The sequence below is a fragment of the Ambystoma mexicanum genome, chromosome 11, assembly GCF_040938575.1.
Source record: "Ambystoma mexicanum isolate Mex_15411 chromosome 11, UKY_AmexF1_1, whole genome shotgun sequence".
Taxonomy (NCBI): Eukaryota; Metazoa; Chordata; class Amphibia; order Caudata; family Ambystomatidae; genus Ambystoma; species Ambystoma mexicanum.
In genome coordinates, this window is record NC_090934.1 from 267,057,470 (window position 1) to 267,078,239 (window position 20,770).

At 49.8% G+C, this 20,770-nt stretch overlaps 1 protein-coding gene across 1 annotated transcript in view; it reads right to left on the reverse strand.

Moving 5' to 3' along the window:
* Positions 1-20,770, reverse strand: part of MECR (mitochondrial trans-2-enoyl-CoA reductase) — a 184,523-nt gene that overhangs the window by 21,612 nt on the left and 142,141 nt on the right. The window contains exons 8-9 of the mRNA XM_069623014.1: positions 4,152-4,212; positions 3,626-3,698 (exon numbers count right to left, since the gene is read on the reverse strand). Coding sequence (XP_069479115.1) covers positions 3,626-3,698; positions 4,152-4,212 — 134 coding nt within the window. The remainder of the gene's footprint in view (positions 1-3,625; positions 3,699-4,151; positions 4,213-20,770) is intronic.

Genomic DNA, 20,770 nt, shown 5'->3' on the forward strand with positions numbered 1-20,770 from the left:
GACTTGAGCCAGATCTTCTAATGTTCCTGAAGCTTCTCAAGACTTTCCTTTTCTCCCCCTCCTCCTCCTCCTCCTCCTCCTCCTCCTCCTCCTCCTCCTCTTTCCCCATCCTGTGCTAATGCTCCCCCTGCCGCTGCGACTAGTACCTGGTCCCCTATGAGTCTTACTGGGGCCAGGCCCTGCTCAACCGGTCTACCCCAGCAAACCAATTCAGCACTTGGCCTCGGGCAACCTTCACAAACCAGCCGGATCCTGGTCCACCCTGTCCCAGCACTAGCTGTTCTCTACCCCTGGCTTCCCCCAGCACTTGCCTTCCTTGGGCTATCCTCAGCACTTGCCCAGACCCTTGGGCACCTCCATCCTGCACTTCCCCCCTCCGCCTCTCTCTTACCCCAGCCCTTCCTCCATGTCCCCGCTCCCCTCTGCACTTATTGTTGCTGCACTTGCACAGACTGAATGTCACAAGCCCCAGTAGGACAGTTATTGTTGTTTTTTCCCCTTCGTCTGGTGGCACTTGGAAAAACTTGTGTATAGGCGCCATACAAATGCCCAATAAATAAAATAAAAATAAAAATAAACCGGGATGAATAATAACAAAAGCCGTCCCACTAGGCCTTGTGACATTCGGATTGTGCAAGTGCAGTAACAAGAAGTTCAAAGGAGTTGGGGGAGGAGGGAGTGCCGGTCAGAGCGGAATGCGCTAATGCTATGATTTATTTATTTATTTTAGCATTTATAACAGTGCCCAAGACCCTGAGGTATCACGGCTCGAGGTACATGAAGTGCAAATTGACAAGTTAAAGGAAGCATGCTTTGGCAGAGCTGCGCCTCATGGTACGGTGGCTACAACCAATATGCAGGTAAAAATAGGTAAGAAGCATCATTAGGAAGGGTGCACAAATTGGTAAAGCCTCACCTCATGGTACGGGGCTGCATCAAATAGGCAAGTACAAATAGGTAAAATGCAACATTAGGCGCACAGATTAGGAAAGCCTCACTGCATGATGCAGGGTCTACATCAAACAGGCAGGTACAAATAGGTCAACTGCAACATTAGGAAGGGTGCCCAGATTGGAATAGCCTCACCTCATGGTACGGGGAGCAACATCAAATAGGCCGGTACAAAAAGCCTCACCTCATGGTACGGGGGGCTACATCAAACAGGCCAGGACAATAGGAAGTGCAGCAAAGGGCTGAGAGTGTCAATCCATTGGATACAGGTAGGGAAAGAACAAAATACAGCAAAGGGCTGAGAGTGTCAATCCGGTGGATGCATGTAGGGAAAGTACAAAATACAGCGCAGGGCTGAGAATGTCAATCCTCACAGGGTTGACAGGCTTCATGCCAGGTTCTCTTTTCAGTAAGTCCCTTCTTGCTTTTTATGGTATGTAGCTGGCTCCTCCCCAGCGGAGTGCCAGAATCCCTCTTCTGCAATAATGAGGTATTATTTATGCTTCCTTGGGGCCACCTCTTCTCAGTACTGTCGATACTTAAAAAAGGAGTGCTTTGCATCACTCCTTCAATCTTCCTCTTCGCGTAACTCATTTGCGTTTCTCCTTATGTTGGTATTGTCATGTTTTATATAAGGAAAGGAGAGAGTATTACAATAAAAGACAGTAGTCTTCTCAGGTTGGTTCTTGGAAGACCTTGAGGATTGCATGGCTTCAAAAGGTAAGAGCGTTAGGGAGTTTAATCAGGGAATGGGCGTCCATGTCCCCATGAGGGGAGCCTCTCCCTGTGAGGTTCTGCAATCCTTAAACCGTAGGGGGATTGTTGTTTAACAGGCTCACATCCCAAGCCTCACAGGGAAGGGCTCCCCTCTGGGGAAACATGGAGGGTGAGATTGAGTGAGAAATTCCCCTTTAACCTTTCCTATGTAGAGCAATGTTCCACCCACCAGACATGATCTTTGCACCTTAGCTCGGTGTCATCAATTTCTGTTTGCCAAAGAAGGCCCTGGCTACATCTCCCACACAGTATTTGTTCCATTCTGAGGGATTGAAGGGAGCACATAGGACATTGCTGAAGCTGGCACGCAGCCTACAGGCCATTCTTGAGTGACTGCACGCCTATTAGCAGACACCCACAGTCTACCTATCACACTTGTGCTTTAACGTCAGAGCCAAAGGACCACAATGCTAACAGCAGCAGTGAGCTTGAACATTAACCGTACATAATTTGAACAATGGCCTTTAACGGTCCCCAGTCAAGTTTAACTTAAATAGGCAGTTTGCCTCATGGTCCACACAGTTTCAGCCGCTGTGCTGGCTGGAGGCACTTCATTGGGCATGGCCTACTCATCTTGCCAATGAATGGCCATCCAGCGCTTAAGGTGAGTGTGCCTGCCCTACTGGCCTGCTTTTTGCCCGATGCTCCTCACTGACATCATAAAACCACGTATCTCCTCCCTGGTCCTCTCACCACTCAGCGCCCATGGCACATGTTGCCATGACACCCATGAAGCGACCCAAACGCTGGGCAGGAAACCACCTATACAGGTGGGAGTGCTGCTTCACAGAGGACTGTTTCCGCTGTTGTCCTCTTAGGGCTGCCTGCTTCACTCACTGCCCAGAACCTAGGGAGTGAGCGGATCCAAAATCGGTCCCTCTCTGAGCTGCTAGTCTACACTACAGCAGCCTGAGACTTGGGCCCTTCCTCTCCAACTCATGAGCGATGTGGCCTTCGAGCGATCACAGTCGGCTCCATGCTTGGTCAAATGGGTAATGAGGTTTCGCTGTAGTCAGCAGATGGCTCCCGCATCAGATTGTTGTAGCTGCCCTGCGACCCCTCCCGCTCACTTTCACAGTGTGCACACAGCGGCTCTTCACTGCTGCCAGTCTTGCAGTTCGTAATCCCCCGCACAGGCTGCTTCTTTGCATGGTGTGCACTTTTTAGGCTTTGCTGTCCATCCGAGGCAGTAGTCCGCACCCCCCAATGAGAGGCTCTACTTTCTCAAAATTTCTTCTCCATCTCCCAACAGTTCTCTAAACATCAACTGTTCCCCTGCCAGAGGTTGGGAGTGAGGAGGCAATGCCTATTACTCTCTGCATTCACCATTCAGGGGAACTCCTCTCATGGTTTCACAGAGCAGTCCTACTTCCCATGGCCTCTAGCAAAAATACAGTAAATCACAATAATAATAATAATTTGGCATTTTTATACCGCTACGAACCCTCAGGTATCTGAGCGCTGCTTATTATTACCCATGCTGTGTGGTGCTCATTTATCGACCTCGGAAGGATGAAAGGCTGAGTTTGGCCCCGCCGGGTTTCGAACCTGCGTTAGCAAGCTCTGCACGGATGTCAAAGGGAGCGCTCTACTCGCTGTGACCGGCTATGCATAGACATTGAATAAACATGCATTTAAACATGGTGTGTGTGCGTTCTCCATTTCCAGGTGCATAGCCCATAAACCCAACCTGAACAAGCTCTATTTGAAACAGGGGTGACGCATGCCCTTCTCACACAAGGAGGAGCTCACTCAGAGCATGGTACTCCCATACAATGAGTAGCGAGTGCCGAGCCAGTGCATTTACTTAGAGAACGACATTCACGACAAGACGAAGCTAGAGAAGAACTGCTGGTCTCACTCATGACCAGGGGAAGTAACTGCACAGTTTACTCACTTAGAGCATGGTCCCTCTTCCACTGGGTCACCCAGAAGCCACGCAGTGTCACGTCATTGAAGATTAAGGCGCTCTGTGGAAAGTGCAGACAGAGAAGACACATTAATCTTCCAAAGTAGAAACTAGTCCAAGTGGAACACTATTACATAAAAGCTCGGCCTCTCCAAGCATGGAGGCCGGAAGCCCCAAAGAAAAATGGGGCCATTCTCACATGTTGGTGCCTCTGAAAAGGCTGTAGGATTGTGGCCAAATCAATCATAATTAATCTGTGAAAACACTTCAGCTAAGGTCCTACAGCACACATTTCAGATATTTCTCCGACATCTACAGGTTGCTGTTGTGAAATGTTAAGTTTTGGCCAGAGAACCAATATCCACCAGCACCAACTACAGGTGGTTATACCAAACTGATCCATCCATCCATCCATGAAAACGTTGCTGGCCACTTCAGTAGCGACGTGGGTGGTTGCAGAGAGTATAGCTCCGCAAGGGAAGTAATCTGAAATAGCTCAAGAACAAACACTTACCACTGGGACTGTGACGGGCTGCTTGGACATTCCTCCATAAGTCACCATTGTTCCCCCGTGCCTGCAGAAAGAAGAGGACACGAGGTTACCAAATAACCAGGTTAATGCCACTTCCCAAAATTCACAAACTTAACTAAATCGTAAATGAAACAATATGCGTTTCTCTGACAAGACAGGACCTCCCAACAGTTTTGTCTCACTACCTCAACCAAATGACTCTTATTTCTCTTCCCCAGCCTCAATGTTAGACATTTCGCCAGGTAGAGCTAATGAAAATGTGAAGCCTCGGTGGTATATTGCTCTGTCACCCACCACAACCACTAGGTTTAGGGACCTCAGTCCTTTCTCTCCACCTGAGGGCATGTATTCCTTGTGCAGTACTCCACTATTCCCAATGCTTCTGCATACTCTCGCCGCAAATCGCCTACGTGATGCACATGACCCAATTCCCCCCAATAAGTATCGGGCCCACAGTTGGCATCCGCGAGGCACGTCCTACCTTTGCTCACATCACCGCTCCTGCCATGAGCATGCTCATGCCGAATACACACACATTCCTATTCACCCTGAGTGTTTCATCCTGCATATCTGGGAGAAATAGTAACTGCTGCACCCTAGCTGCCTAGAAATACTGGTTATATGTGTTAATATCTCTGCAAAAATATTGCGATACAAAAATATCACCATATTTTTGCAGTGATATTGACCCATGGACCCTGCGGGGGACACCCCCACAACCCCTGCATTATTTTAAAATGTGCGGGGGACACTCCCGCTCCCACAAAATATCCTCCCTAAAAATATTGCCTATGGTGAGACAAATAGCCATATGTATGGCAATATTTTTGGTGGGGATATTTTGTAGGGATACCGAAATACTGACTGCTGCACCCTGCATATTTGTGCAAAATATTGATTCCGCACCCTAGCTGCCTAGAAATACCGACTGTCTCACCCTGCATATCTGTGCAAAATATTGATTGCTGCACATTGACTAGCTATATCCTAAACAACCTAGCTATGGCCCGCATACCCCCCAACTCACAAGACATTACACCCACGCCCTTCCTTACCCCCCCTTCTCAGCTTCCAGACCAAGCTGCATGCTCAGAACATACACACCACCCCTCACACCAAAGATAACGTTGCTCACAAACGCTCATTGATGATCGACTACACGGAGGCTAACACGCATCCTACACACCCTACCCCTACTGCCAGCAGGAACTGCCTATTATGCATGCGTACTACGCACCTTACCACTGCCAATAAACATAAGGCCTGCACATCTTAACCAGACAACACCAACTATACTCTCCTTACTACCCAGTCCACCAGCAAAGAACTAAACATCTTACCGCCTAAACTACTATCCAACCCCGAACCAAACACCACGCCCATCCAACAAGCCCTTCTAAATGTACGCTCACTCCCTGCACACGCCTCTGAGATCCATAATTTACTCTAAACTTAGATCTTGATTCTCTCGCTAACACAGAATCTTGGCTACATGAAGCAGCAGGGCCAGCCATCTCCATAGCCCTCCCACCAGGATACACACTACTCCGACAGGACAGACTGCTCGCTAAAGGTGGGGGAGTGGCTCATAGGATTCCCTCTCGATCAGACAAATCAACTCCCCAATAGGGGATAAGGAACAAGTTACTTACCTGTAACTGTTTTCCAGCATGGGTCTGGCATGGATTCACATGTTCATGAATATTCCCCGTCATCAGGCTGGGAATCCTCGGTAAAGAAAAAAATCAGTTTCAGTTTCGTTTATGAACTGTCTTTCTCCTAATAACCAATCACTGGTCTCTGGGTCATACTGCCCCCAGCCAATGACTGCCCTCTACCTAAGCCCCTCCTCAGGCAGCCATCTTCAGATTTGGTAGCACGTAAACTGGCAGCAGGACCAAGAGAAGAGCCGCAGAGGGGTAGGCGGGAGGGTTCGCATGTGAATCAATGCCAGAACCATGCTGGAGAACAACAGTTACAGGTAAGTAACTTGTTCCTTCTCCAGTATGGGGTCTGGCATGGATTCACATGCTCATGAATACAAGAATACATAGCAGTACACACATGCACAACCACGGGAGGTGGCAGGCTCAACATTAAGCATCTCTTACCTCCTCACCAGGCTCACCTTCAAGTGAACAGGTTGCGCAGCACTGCTTGGCCGACTCTTGACTCCTCCTTGGAATCCCAGTCGACACAGTAGAATCACGTGAAGGTGCGCATCGACCTCCACGTAGCAGCCCTGCAGATGTCCAGCAGGGGCACACCAGACAGGAACGCCCTAGTTGCAGCGATCGCTCTTGTCGAATGGGCTCTCGGACGGCCAGGCAACAGTCGGTTTGCCAACCGGTGACAATGGGTGATGCAGCTGGAGAGCCACCTGGAAATGGAAGCCTTGGAGAGGGCCTTCCCTTGGTTCACAGGGCCAAGGTTCACAAACATCTGTGATGTCTTCCGGAAATCCTTAGTTCGGTCAACGTAGAACTTCAGCGCTCTAGCCACATCCAGTGAGTGCAAAATCCTCTTAGCCGGCGACGGGAAGAAAACAGGTAGCACCAGGGGCTCGTTGAGATGGAAGTCCGATGGCACCATGGGCATGAAGGAGGGGTGCGTCCTCAGCATGACTCTTGTCTCGTGGAATGTCAGGTACAGAGGCTTACAGGAGAGGGCCTGGATCTCTCCCACTTGTCGTGCGGAGGTGATGGCCACAAGAAACGCCGCCTTCCACGACAGGAATTTCAGGGGCGCCGAATGCAAAGGCTTGAACGGCAGACCCATGAGTCTAGTCAGCACCACATTGAGCTCCCACGCCGGGGCCGGTGCTTTCACTGGCGGAAACGAGCAGAAAAGTCCTTTCATGAACTCCTTCACCAGGCGATGAGATCACAGTGATGACCATCCAGGAGTAGTGGTCTAGCGGGAGATAGCCGCCAGATGAGTTTTGATGGAGGCGTGCACCAGCCCCGCCTTGGCCAGTGACTGCAAGTACAGCAGCATCTGAGAGGCCGTAATTCGTAGAGGGTTTATCTTCTGTGCACGGCACCAGACGGTGAACCTCTTCCATTCATGTCCATAGCACTTAAAGAGTCTAGAAAGCTCTAGCAAGTACCTTTTTGCAGTCCGCCGGGATCTCGTAGCCTCCGAGCTCTAGTGCTGCAGGAGCCAGGCCTGCAGGTTCAGCGAACCGGGGTTGTGGTGCAGGATCGCGCCTCCTTCCCTGGCGAGAAGATCTGTGTCTGCCTGAAGCTTGACTGGAGGGGACGCTGACATGTCCAGAAGGTCCGGGTACCATATCTGCCTCAGCCACCCCGGTGCGACGAGGATCATCCTTCACCGGGACCGTCAGTTGACTGATGAGTCGAAGAAGCGGTGGGAACAGGAACAGGCCGTCCCAGGGGAAGGAGAATGCATCTCCCATGCTCCCCAGCTGGGGAAACCTGCTGGCGAACCTCTGGCACTTGGTTTTCGTCGCAGTCGCAAACTGATCAATCTGAGGATCGTCCCATCGTCGGAATAGAAGATCCACTTGATCCTGCTGAAGCTCCCACTCGTGGCAAGAGCGCAGCTCCCTGCTGAGTGAGTCGGCGGCTGTGTTCTTCACTCCTGCCAGGTGAAAGTGTACCAGGAACATCCCTTGGGCGACGGCCCAGTGCCACAGGTCCTGCACTTCTGGAGAGGGGCGGGGATCTGGTGCCCCCTGCTTCCGAATGTAGAACATCATGGTGGTGTTGTCAGTGAAGACCCGCAACACCTTGCCCTTGAGGGATGGAAGGAAGGACCTGAGGGCCCAAAACATGGCCCGGAGCTCCAGGATGTTGATGTGCAGCGACCTCTCCACTGGGAGCCAAAGACCTCTTGCGTGGAGATCTCTGGTGTGCGCGCCCCATCCCTCCAGGGAGGCGTCCGTCATCACTGTCTCCTGATGCGCTGGGGTCTGAAAGTCCATGCCCGCTGCTAGATGCGCGTAGGTTCCCCACCACTGGATCGCTCGACCGAATATCTCATTGAGGGCGATCTCGTCCTCGAAGCTTCCCGCCACTTGTATCCAACGGGCGTTGAGGAACACCTGCAGCGGCCGCATCCGCAACCTGCACAGCCGGACGAGGTAGATGCAGGACTACATCATGCCGAACAGGGACTTGATGGACTTCACCCTGGCAACTTCCATGGTCAACAGCCGTTGTACCTTGCCCAGGATGGCTTTTATCCTCTCTTCCGACGGTGAAGCCAGTCGCGTCACAGCGTTGAGCCTGGCTCCCAGGAACAGAGCGTCCTGTGATGGCACCAAGCAGGACTTTGCATAGTTTATCGAGAACCCCAGTTCTGTGAGCAGGCGGACGGTCGTCGCTGTGTGTTCGACGGCAAGTTCCCTTGACTTCGCTTGGATGAGCCAATCGTCCAGGTAAGGGTAGACGTGGATCCCCTGCAGGCGCAGCCACCGGTGCCAGGCACTTGGTGAAGACCTTGGGGCCGACTTCAAACCGAAGGGGAGGGGAGGGCATTGAATTGGTAGTGCCGCCCCTGGACCACAAAGCGCAGGAACATTCGATGCCCCTTGTGTATGGGGATGTGGAAGTAGGCATCCTCCAGGTCCAGCGACGACAGGAAATCCCCTTCGACGACAGGAAATCCCCTTCTTGCAGCTGTCCCAGCACGTGCTGAAGGGTGACCATCTGGAATTTCTGGGATTTTAAGTATTTGTTGAGGCGGCGCAGATCTTCTTTCGGACGAGGAAGTACCGCGAGTATATGCCAGAGCCCCTTTGGGACAAGCTCTATCGCGCCCTTTTTCAGCATTGCTCGTACCTCTAGAAGTAGGAATGTGGTTTTCTTTTCTGGCCATCGGTGGAAAACGGGGACACTTCCTTTGGAACTCCAGGGTGTGTCCGTGGGCCAGGGCAACGGTCGGTGGAGATGGACTTCCACACGCCGAAGTTTGCCATCTGGCCTCCCACTGGGGTGGATGGGCCTTACCACCTTGGCCCCTCTGGTGATGACGACGATGTCCTCCGGCCTTGCTGCGGCCTCTGTATGCCTCCTGGAACAAGGAACGGGACGCTTGACGGTATGAAGAAGAACTGCCACCGAATCCTTTGGAGGCACCCTGCTTGCCTCCGGAGGGCTGAAAGGACTGCGGTCGTCGTTGGTGTGCACAAGGCACAGGCCGTCTCGGTGTCTGCCTTGATGGCCTGCAGTGACTCGTCCACTGTCTTGCCGAACAAGTTGTCCCCGTCGAAGGGCATGTCCAGTACCCTCGCCTGTACGTCCTGACAGAAGCCAACCACACCGGCGAAGGCAAACGCTGTTGCCCATCTGGCGGAAGCCGGTGTCGGCAATGTCCGTGGCCACCGTGATGGCATGGTCCGAAGCCACCTCATCTTGTGAGATTTCAAGGGCCTCTGCCCTCTTGTCATCTGGGAGGAAATCCAGGAAGGGGCCGGGGGGGTATTTTAAACCACAGCTCCCTATCGTAGCGAGCCACGATAGCGAGAGCATTGGCCAGCTTAATGGTCGTCGCCGCCGACACGATGATGTGACGTCCCATGGAATCCAGCTTCTGGTCAATGCCGCCGCCCCTGCTGATTTTTTCCAGGCCGCCGCGGAGACTACCGAGTCCGGGGACGGCTGCGCTCTGAGGCACATGGGGGCAGTCTGGAACCCGGTATTTCTTCTCATACTGGTCTCTCTCTTCGCCGGGGCGGAGGATAGGTTCTTCAGGAGGGACAGCCCTTCGTCCCAGATGTCGTCCAACTGCGGGACCGAGAGCATAGTCTTCCTCTTGGCCTTTTGTCGCTGATAAAGGAATCCCTCCTTCTGTTTTTCGGGGCGCAGCTGAAAAAGCTCTGAGGGCTAGCTATCATGGCGTGGAACGAGCCAATTTCATCGGACGGAAAAGCCTGGGGTGGTCGCCGCCGTCGTCGTTCGTCCCCGGCGGAGGGGATGGAGGTAAAGGATGGCAGGGTGGATGGACTCGCCTCTGCTTGGGTGGAGGGCTTCCTGACGGTCCAGGCGCTGCTGGATCGCCCGCAGGCGACAAGGGCATCCTTGACCTCATTTCTGAGCACAGGGTGTGCAGGGCTAGTAAGATGTCCTCCGACATCTGCTGCTCGTTGTCTGTTCCCTCGTCGCTTTCCACATCTCCAGCCAGTCAGTCAGTACTTCCCGTAAGACTTGACCTCGACAAACCTTTTGTCCAGCACTGCCATGAGGCCCGCAGGTTCGTCTTCGGAGGAGATATCTGAGCCCAGCAGGACTATCGTGCCTCCACCTTCTTTTCAGCCAGGGGCATCACAGGGGTCTTATCGATAGGCTGGAAAGACGATTCCCTCCGGACGGGCACAGAAACTCTTGGCTTGGGGGTCGTCTCCACTGGGGCCGCATCTGCGTTCTGCACCAGGGACGCTACCACTCCCTCAATCGAAGCCTTAGCCTGGTTAATCTGGGCCTTCACGACCTTGGGTGCGTCTGAGGCCTTTCCCGTGGGGGGGAGGGTCAACGCCTTGTTCCCCCTTGGCTTTCTCCGTCAGAGCCGATCGAAACTTCTCCCAAAGCTTACCCGGGTTGTTTGACTTCCTCTTCATCGAGCCGGAGCATTGGCTCGTGGTTGACGGCGTCGGCGATGCTGTGCCAGGCCTGGAATCCCGATCCCCACTCACTCTAAAGGATGCACTCTAGACTGGGTAGCACTCCATAACTGCAACGCTGACATCAGCTTTAGCACCCCCTGTCCATGGACAGATCACCACCTTATCCACTTCTCCATCCCCGCCACCCTTAAAACCAATATACCTATCACTCCGTTGCCACCTGCTCTAGTCAGAAGTGCACATAAAATAACAAAAAACAATATCCTGTCCTTCCTAGATATACGCCCTCAAGCCCTCGTTCTCCCGGGACCCTACTGCCCTCGCGGAAAAAAAGAAAGCTAATCAAAAACTAAATGCCAATTCCTGGTTCACAACGCAACTTAAAGAACTAAGCTCCCACAAACGCGTAGCACTCAGCAACTGGCAATCTAATCCACGAGAAAACACCCTACTAGAATACAAGAAACTTGCTGCCCAGTACAGGAAAATCACCACAGCAGCCAAATCCGCCTCTTATAACTCGTGAATTGCGAATGCCAAATCTGAATCGAAAGAACCATTTGGCATTTTTAATGACATAACCACCTCAGAAATTAGCACCCAAGAAGATCTCCTAAAAGATTAATCCTGATGTACGAGTATCAGTCTCCCAAGCTCCACAAAATTGAACGCTTACAGAGCAAAATCAAATAAGACCTCGCTGCCTTGCCTAAATCTGACCTGCCCACGCTACCATCTGACAACCCCCACTCCACACAAGAAAATATGTTTTTGACCTTCAGAGATGTGTCTGAATCAGAAGTACTAGCCACCTTGAAAAACATAAAACCAACCAACTGTAAGCGTGTTATCTGCCCGGCTAATCTTATCACAGATTGCGCAGACACTCTAACACCCTTCCTAACAGCATTCATAAATGCCTCTTTCGCCTCCAGCACGATCCCATCATGCCCGAAGGAGGCTTGGGTTCACCCTCTTCTGAAGAAACCATCCTTAGACCCGGCGTCAACAAACTACAGACCCATTACCTCTGTGCCCTTTCTGTTAAAAATCCTGGATAAAGCTGCATACAATCAAATCCAACACTTCCTAGAATCTAACAATATCCTTGGGAAAAGGCAGTCAGGTTTCCGCCCTGGTCACAGGACCGAAACTGCCCTCCTAGACCTTAAGAACCAATTAGGTGAAATAATGAATGAAGGAAAGCCTGTGCTTCTCCTCCTTCTCGACCTATCTGCAGCATTTGACTTGGTGGACCACTCAACACTCATCAATTCAGCCCAATTCTCGCATGAAGCTACTGCCTGGGTTACCTCCTTCCTTGAAGGGAGAGCCATGAAGGTATTCTCAGAACAGGCTTGCACTAATCCTACCACCTTACAATGCAGAGTCTAACAAGGCTATGCAAATCTCCTACACTATACAATCTCTTTACTGCTCTTCAACGATCTGGACAATCTCGGCATAGCATACACAAACTATGCTGACGATATCCAAGTGCTCCTTCCTCTCACTGGCTCCTATGAAACGGATGCAGAAGCACTCTGCAAAATCTATTCCACCATCCAAGCATGGATGGCAGCCAATGGATTATGCCTCAATGGGGATAAAACTGAGCTCCTCATAGTAGGCCCCAATGAAACGCTCAACAAGCTTGACAAATAGAACAAGTTGTCCAGCATTGACAACTCCCAAATTCTTGTTTCAGTAGCAGTCAAAACCCTTAGGGTATACATTGATTCCACGCTTTCAATGACTCGCCAAGTCAGCGCCATTGGGTCCTCAGCCTCCTTCACGACTAAATTAATAAATGTGGTCAAACCATACTTATGCGTGACAAATTGCCTCTCCAGTGCCAGAGCCACCATGGGAGCCAAATTACACTACTGTAATGTCTTATTTGCTGGCACCTCCTCCAAAAACTTGAACCGATTCAAGTCATACATAAAAATGCGCTTAGGGCTGCCCTTGGCATTCCTAAAATAGAGCACATTGCTAGTGCCAGACAAAAAGGCACACTGGCTGCCAGTCAAAGAAAGGATTCTCTTCAAGACTCGGTCCTTAACACACAAATGTCTCTCCCTCACAGCTCCCCCTTCCCTGGTAGACGAAAACCACTAGAGCAACCTCCTCCAGACCCAAAAGGACACACTACCCCAACCAACTAAAAATCCCCACCTTCAAAAGGGCCAAAGCAGGAGGGCCCCGTTTCACGCTCCTTGCTCCAAAATACTGAAACGCCCTCCCGACAACTCTTCGAAATGAGACATCGTATCCAGCATTCCGCAAATCGCTCAAAACAGAACTCTTCAACTAGCTCACCCAATACTCTCTGCCCAGCACGCTCTACCTCCACATGAGGAACGGGAGTCTCAAATGGTGTTTTGCGTGTGGTAACCACTCACCCTGCACCCTTAAGATCTTCTGCATGCCAGCCCTCGGTCTGTTACCTCAACCCTATTGCCTGTATGTCGGCACTTTACTTGTCTGTGTAACTGCCACCTTCTGTCATAGTTTCTCTCACCTGTCTGGTAACAGGTTCAATGTAACCAAGAACCACAGCAGGTGCTCCTCACTTTTTTCTGTGCAACTAATTAAGCACTGCTGTAACAGCGCCACGATGCACCAGGGCCGCTTTCTGCGCTTTATAAATTCTAATAAATAAATAAATTTGCAACAGAAAATATCGAGTCTTAATATTGATATTTGATTTACTTATTTCTGTACAGCCCCTTGTTAAAAATAGACTTTCTCCTTCCCTCCAGTACTGGTTATTGGAAATTGAAGGATATTAAGTATTGTAACCAGGCTTGGGTCCTACACTGTGTTGGATAAATCTTCTTCCTCTATGGTCTTGTCTCATACTATCATCATCATCACCACCATTATCATACTTTATTTCAGTATATAACCAAAGAAGTATTGAACAAAATACATACAAACTTTTCCATTACAATACCATTAATATGTACAAATCAGTAAGTAAAACAAACAAATAGCATAATGTATACATTATACAAAAAGTATAAATAAAACATGATAAAATACTGTATATACAATCTGCATCAAGGGATGTTTTTCTGGACACTCGGACAACAATCCCTGATACCTTCCTAGTTCTTCCCTAATACGTAATGATAATTACTGTTAAAACGGGCATTTGAAGAGCCAACATTAACATTGCCCATCACTTGTTATGGCAATAAATACACAAACCTCTTCTCTTCCAGGCCATCTGTAAATAGTTAGACACTGCAAAAAGTATACCCATTGCACTTGTCCTTTTGCAGAACTCTTCCACCACAATCAGTGAGTCAATGCCTTTACTTGATAGACAGGAATTTACATTTCATTGTCTAATATCGGCATATTGCTGACATTGGGCCTCATTACAGGTCGGGCGGTCCGGAAATTACAGTGGCGGTAAACCCGCTGCCACTGTTAATTCCGGACCGCCCGATCCCGAGTCCTGCAGGCGGTAGGTGACGTTCCCACCAGGTCTGACCTGGCCGGTTTACCACCGCCCGCCTGCAGGCGGACGGGGAAACACCGGCACCATCACGAGATGGTGCCGGTGTTTCCATGATCCCCCATTCCCGTTGAGTCCCATAGGACTCAACGGGAATGGGGATTTACCCCATTCCGCCTCTGGAATTCCTTGGACACCGGTGTTGTAATGCCCCGGTAATTCCAGGAATCACGGAGGCGGAATGGTAATACGAGTCCGGCGGTAACCAGGCGGTTTTACCGCCTCAATTACCGCCGGACTCGTAATGAGGCCCATTATCTTGTCATAGCAAAACAGGCATATATCTGTATAATTGTTATTCCATCGAGCCTTGACCGCGGCTAATGGTAAACGGGACAGGGCTCTTTGGAATGGACTTTCAATGAGCTGTAAATATTCTTCCAAGTAACAGCTCTGCTTAACATACAGAAAATGATACCCTATTGATAAGTGCAGGCACTTGGATACATATTGGCCCCACACCATATCATACTATATAATAAAAGGCCAGATGAATGCTTGTTACTGCTAGAAGGGGCTGTTGCTTTAGACTTTAAGTTCATCTTCCAGGCGAACAAAATGTGTATTTCAACAATGATAACTTACAATTACCTGCAGAAAAGGCACACTAAGACAATATACACATTTAAGAAAAAAACATTTAAAAACAGAAATTCATTTGATTAAGCACCATTTTTCTAACAAAATAAATAACTTTTTTCAGTGTACTTATGTATTATGTAATTATTCATTGTAACATTTCTTGGTATGTATTATATCCATAATATTCTTCATGAACATTTTAAACTTTATTTGACTTCATATGTATTTACACTCTGAAAATGTCTTCCTTTACGGACATTAATCTGGACACAAGCTTTTCCACTAGTCTGTATATGTTTTGATAGATTGATTGGTTATTTATTATGCTCCTATACAAAAGTGTTCCAAGGTGCAACAAGGCACAGGGAGGGTGGGGGAACAAAGGGAGGACAAGACAACGATCTTACTATGCCTCATGTCATTGAGAACTGCAAGTGTGCAACAAGAAGTACAGGAGGCATGGTATCACACGTATGACAGACACAAAAGTTATAGTTTGTAAAACCTTTAATGAAGCTTCAATGAGGTTGGAGAAACTCCTACTTTGCCCTATAGCTAAGATGGGAGCAGTCTTGACTATCAAACAATAAAACAGTCCTAGTTGTGTCCATCAAATCAAAATGGCCTATACTAACAAAAACCCAATGTCTGCCCTATACCTTGTGCAATAATGTGAAAAGGAGAATATGTATGTAAAGAAAAGTAAGTGTTGAAATATAAGGAATAAATGTGGCTGAGTCAGCTCTCCTCCCCACGTTGGACAGCACGGAGTAAGGTATTCCCTGTAGGCAAGATGACATACTCTGGCTCGGGCTTAACACAAAGGCAGTTCAATATGTGGATCGAGGCCTACTTGGCCTTCCACATTAAATTCTTTCCTTCCAATTTTCAAACACTGCTCACCAAACAGTTCACATCGTTCCCCCTCAATCGGGCTCAGACCTTTCACAGCAAAACAAAACACTTACTTGGGTTCCCTTCCCCCAGCTTCATTCACCTCCTTTATGGGTTCCCATCCCCTAACTATTACACCTTTGGTTGCCCTCTGTAGGGCTCGGACCATTTCCTGATGTCGAAGACTTTCGCATGTGCGTGGCTTTTTCTTCAGACCTCCCCAGGACCACTTCGACTTTCCAACTTGTAACTCACACTTCTATATCATTTGCCTCAGTGCTTCCTGGTCTGGGCAGTTCACTGTAGACGGAGAGGAAGAGGGGGCTGTTCCAGAGGAGGGATCCAGCCAAGGAGAGAGTTCTGCCACCAGCTTGCTGCTTAGAGAAGCGCCTGACACAGAGAGAGTTGGACCTGTAGGAGGGTAAAGATCTGGAAGGAAAGTATTTGCTGAGAGCAATTTGTAGACAGATTGGTCCTCGGCCCCAGATAGCCTTATGGATGATGCAGAGGGTTCTGTTTGGGCAGGAGAATATACCCATACCGTGAACTACAGTAGTTTATCTTGGCTGGCAGGAGAGTATACCAGACAGCGAGAATTGGTAACCATTGGTTCTGTTCTGGTAAAAGTGCACCAGAACAAAAACAATGTGTTGTAGAAGTGGTAAACCTGGTATGAGAGTAAACCAGGTAGAAGGTCAAAGTACTGTGATGGGATAAAGCTTATGACGAAGTAGTGCCAAAACATCCTGACAAAGACATTTGCTTTGAAACTAAGGCATCGGGATTGTCATGTAGTTTTATTCACCCTGATGACTCGAAAGTTCCTTGCAAATGGGTGGTTTCCCGGAGGGTGGATTAGGTGATACCAAATTTTCACTAAAAATGCACTATCCCACTAGTTATGGGATGTGCTGGAAAAGCCCATGCTTTCTGGGTTTTTTTCAGTTTCATGCAGTAACCCCTGCTGGTCTTGGGGGTATCATAAAATGTTGTGGTGAAGCCACAACAGGTGAGGTCGACCGGTTTCGATGGTTCGTGAGTAATTACCGACCATCTTCTTCAGGACAAGATCGATCTTCATGTGCTACTGAATAGTATCTGTCCTCTTAGTAGGGCAGCGGTGGCAGGCTGCATGGGGATCCTGGAAAGGATGGCTGGGCTGTCCAGGAGGTCCGCTGGGAGCAAAACAAATGTGCTCTCTCCAGTGGGGTGCCTGAGGAAATTCGAGGCGGGCACAGAAAACGCTGCAGCCTACTCAGTCCTCATTTTTTTGCTCCCAGCAGACCTCCTGGACAGCCCAGCGTTGGCTCGTGGTTGATGGTGCCGGGGAAGGCGCGCCCTGACTGGCAGCCGAAGAGCCCGACCGTTCAGCGCTCCTAGTGCCCGCGGTGCTTTGCCTTCTGTTAGGCCCCCGTCGCCGGGCGCCCTCACAGGACTTAGAAGACCACTCAGACTTCTTCTTCTTCTTCTTCTCACCCGACGGACTCCTTCCTTCCAGCCAGTTGGAGAGACGAAGGTGTCGGTCCCCGATGGTCCGTTCCGACATGTTCCTGCAAAACGCACAGTCCTTCTCCACGTGCCTTTTGTCCTCATGAAGGCAGTAGAGACATTTCGAATGCTCGTCCTCCTTGAACACATTCTGTAGCTGGCATCCAGGGCAAACCCTGAACAGCTTTCCGGGCGTCGAGCTTCCTTTCTCCTGGGCCATGTTCGGGTAGGCCGCAGAAACATCTGGAATCCCCCAAGAAGCGTAACGCGACGAAATCTTCACCCTTGAGGGGCGTAGAAAGAAATCCGACACGGATACCCGTTAATCGGATGTAGAGACGGTGGAGCTTGAGGCTCTATTTGACCAAAAAATGAGAAATTCTTTTTGAAAAAACGTAAAAACGCAGCAAAAGCTCGAGAGCTAAACACGAGGACTCCCAACACTTGAGCGTGCGGTAAAAATCTGAAGATGGCTGCCGGAGGCGGGGCTTAGGGAGAGGGCAGTCATTGGCTGGGGGCAGCATGACCCAGAGACCAGTGATTGGTTACTACTGAGAAAGACAGATCAGAAACGAAACTGATACCGATTTTTTCTTTACTGAGGATTCCCGGCCTGACGACGGGGAATATTCATGAGCATGTGAATCCATGCCAGACCCCATGATGGAGAAAGGGCAGAAAACCGGAGTACCTGTTGGGGCTGTGCTTGGCCTGGTTTGGATAGCGAGAGTTAGCGATATTAATTTGTGGTTGGTTTAACCCTTCAAAGATTTCCAAAGATTGAGCACTTTTCCAATTTGCCAAATCAACCATTATCGGTAGTTTTTTTTTGTAAATTGAATTTGATTGATTTTCAAAACAACCAATACCTTTCAATAACTCAAACCAACATGAAGGTGAGGCCCTCTACAGGCAATTATGTTGTTGCAACTTTCCCTTCAAATTGCCCTCTCCTCCTCTCCCCTCCCATGCCTCACCTCCACCCTGAGGGAATCCCTATACTTAAGTCTGAAATTCCAAACTGCGCCCAATTACCCAATGTCTGAGTGGTTCCGGGATCTCCAAGTCGACCCCACTGCAGCCCTTGATGTGCGCCTAATGTTCATTCACCGTCCGGGCCAGGCCAAGTCTTACAGTATAATCCCTTCGCCTTCCTCCATCTCATCCAAACATGTTACAAAATTGTTGCCACTCGGCCTCTACGGATGCTCCTCCATGAATCGCTGCAGTAATTTTTTCCATCAAATATATCGCCTTTGCTGTATTGGACCATTTACTCAGAATGGGGAGGGCTGTCCTCTTCCAATACCTAGCATGGCAGGCACGAGCCGCCAAAAGAAGAAAGTGCATGAATCTGGAGGATGCATGCCATTGGTCCCCCCATTTCCCTAGACCAAATAGAACCAGGTGGAGCCTGAGCTCCCCTCCCCCAGCGTCCTTGATCCATCCCAGGACCTCGGCCCAGAATAGCCGTACTTTGCGACAGTCCCACCACATGTTCTAGTAGATTGCTGCGTTACCACATCCGTGCCAGCATTGGGGTCTCACTGAGCGAAACATCTTAGATAGGCGTGTCGGGTCGTACTGCCAGCAATGCATTAACTTCACCCCGTGGAGCTTATATTGGCATGATATGGATGTCTTAAAAGCCCTCCTACACATCTGTTGCCATAGACGTTTGTCCAATTCCGCAGCCAGGTCCCTCTCCCACCTACAGCGAAGACCCTGTACCACCTCCCCCCTTGGTTCCAGCAAAGCCCCATAAAGACGGGAGATGAGGCCCTTCATTTCCGTATGCCCATCCAGCACCTTTTCCACCGGCATGAGGTCCCTCTGTATTCGCTCCTTCCACTTTTCCACTGTAAAAATTCCCAATAATTTACCTATACCCAGGGCCGCTTCCATGTCTTGGATACTTATAAATTCTCCTCCCTTCCGCAGTTGGCCCACTCTGGCGACCCTGCACTCTAACCAGGACTGGTACTTCGCCACCTCTGTATGCTATCCCTTACTGGGGGGGCCCAAATATGACTCATCAGGGATGGCCAGGTGGTGATCCCTCTCGCCCTCCCACCCATGCTCAACACATCCCAGTGCACCCTCGTGTATTGGGTGTTCTCGAATTCTCCTCCGGAGCTTCCCCCTTGTGACCCAAAGCCATTCCCCCACAGTTGCTTGGAGCATATGCTGGTTTTCCAGGTAAACCCACTGTCTCCCCGGGTCCTCCCTCAAATGAGGGACCATTGCTCTAAGTTGTGCCGCCCTATAATACAAAATCAGGTCTGGAAGTCCCACACTGCCACAGTCCTTTGGAATTTCAGCATACGGGACATAGCCTCTTTCAGTAGTATCTCTGGGCGTGGACTGGCAGCATTTGGAACAGGTACAATACTCGTGGGAGGAGGTTCATTTTTATAGCATTAAGCCCTCCGCATATACGACAGCGGTCCCTTACCCCAGGATGTCATTTCCGCAAATAATCGAAGGCGTGGGGAGTTGGGGGTGGGGGGGATGTAGTTGGCCCCACCCAAGTCCTCCCCTGGTTTAACAATAGTGACGCCCAGATATCTAATGCTGTCGCACTGTATCTGTAGACACAAGAGTCTGAGCACCTTGACGTCTCTGAGGCAGTCTACCGCGAAGGGAAAAAGCACAGACTTCCCCGTATTGACCCTGAAGCCCGAAAACCACCCGTATTCCTCAATTATTGACAGAGATGGGGGAGATAGAGCTGGTGGGGTTCACCAGGTGCAGCAGCACATCGTCTGCATAGAGCCCCAATTTAAATTCCATACCGCCCACCCTCATGCCCTCCAACCCGCTGGGCCACCCGCAGCCGCTCCGCCAGCAGCTCCTTTGTTAACAGGATAGGGGGGGAACCGGCCTTGTGCCCCTCTCCAAAAAAAAAAAAAAAAAAAAAACTTTAAAAAAAAGTCCTGCAGTTGCCCGTTAACCGGGCTGCATATAGTGCCCCTATCCCCTTAAGGAACCGATCACCAAACCCACATTTCTGTAATACCCCATATAGGAACCTCTAGTCAACCCGATCAAAAGCCTTCTCGGCGTCAAGGGCCACCAGGACTAGCTTACCCACTAAGGCCTCAATAAGATTAAATGTTTTACGCAGGGTATCGGTCCCTTGTCTACCTTGAATGAACCTCACTTGGTCTGAGTGGACCAACATTGGCATGAGTCCCTCCATCCGCATGAACAGTACAATGGTAAAGATTTTAGCGCCCACGTTAAGCAGGGAGATGGGACGGTACGACTTGCAACTTTCTGGGTCCCTACCTGCCTTTGGTATGACCGTTATCAATGCCCTCCCGAAAGATGGAGGAGGCCCTCCCTGTATCCAATATGTTGTTAAATAATTTCACCAGATATATATATTTTTGATTTATTTGGATTTATATAGCGCGCAAACAGTCCAGGGGCATGGAGGCGCTGTTACATGTGAAGGCTTAATTACAGTGGTCGTCAGAGTCGTCAGATGTTGGGCAAGAGATCCCACAAAGGTTTTGT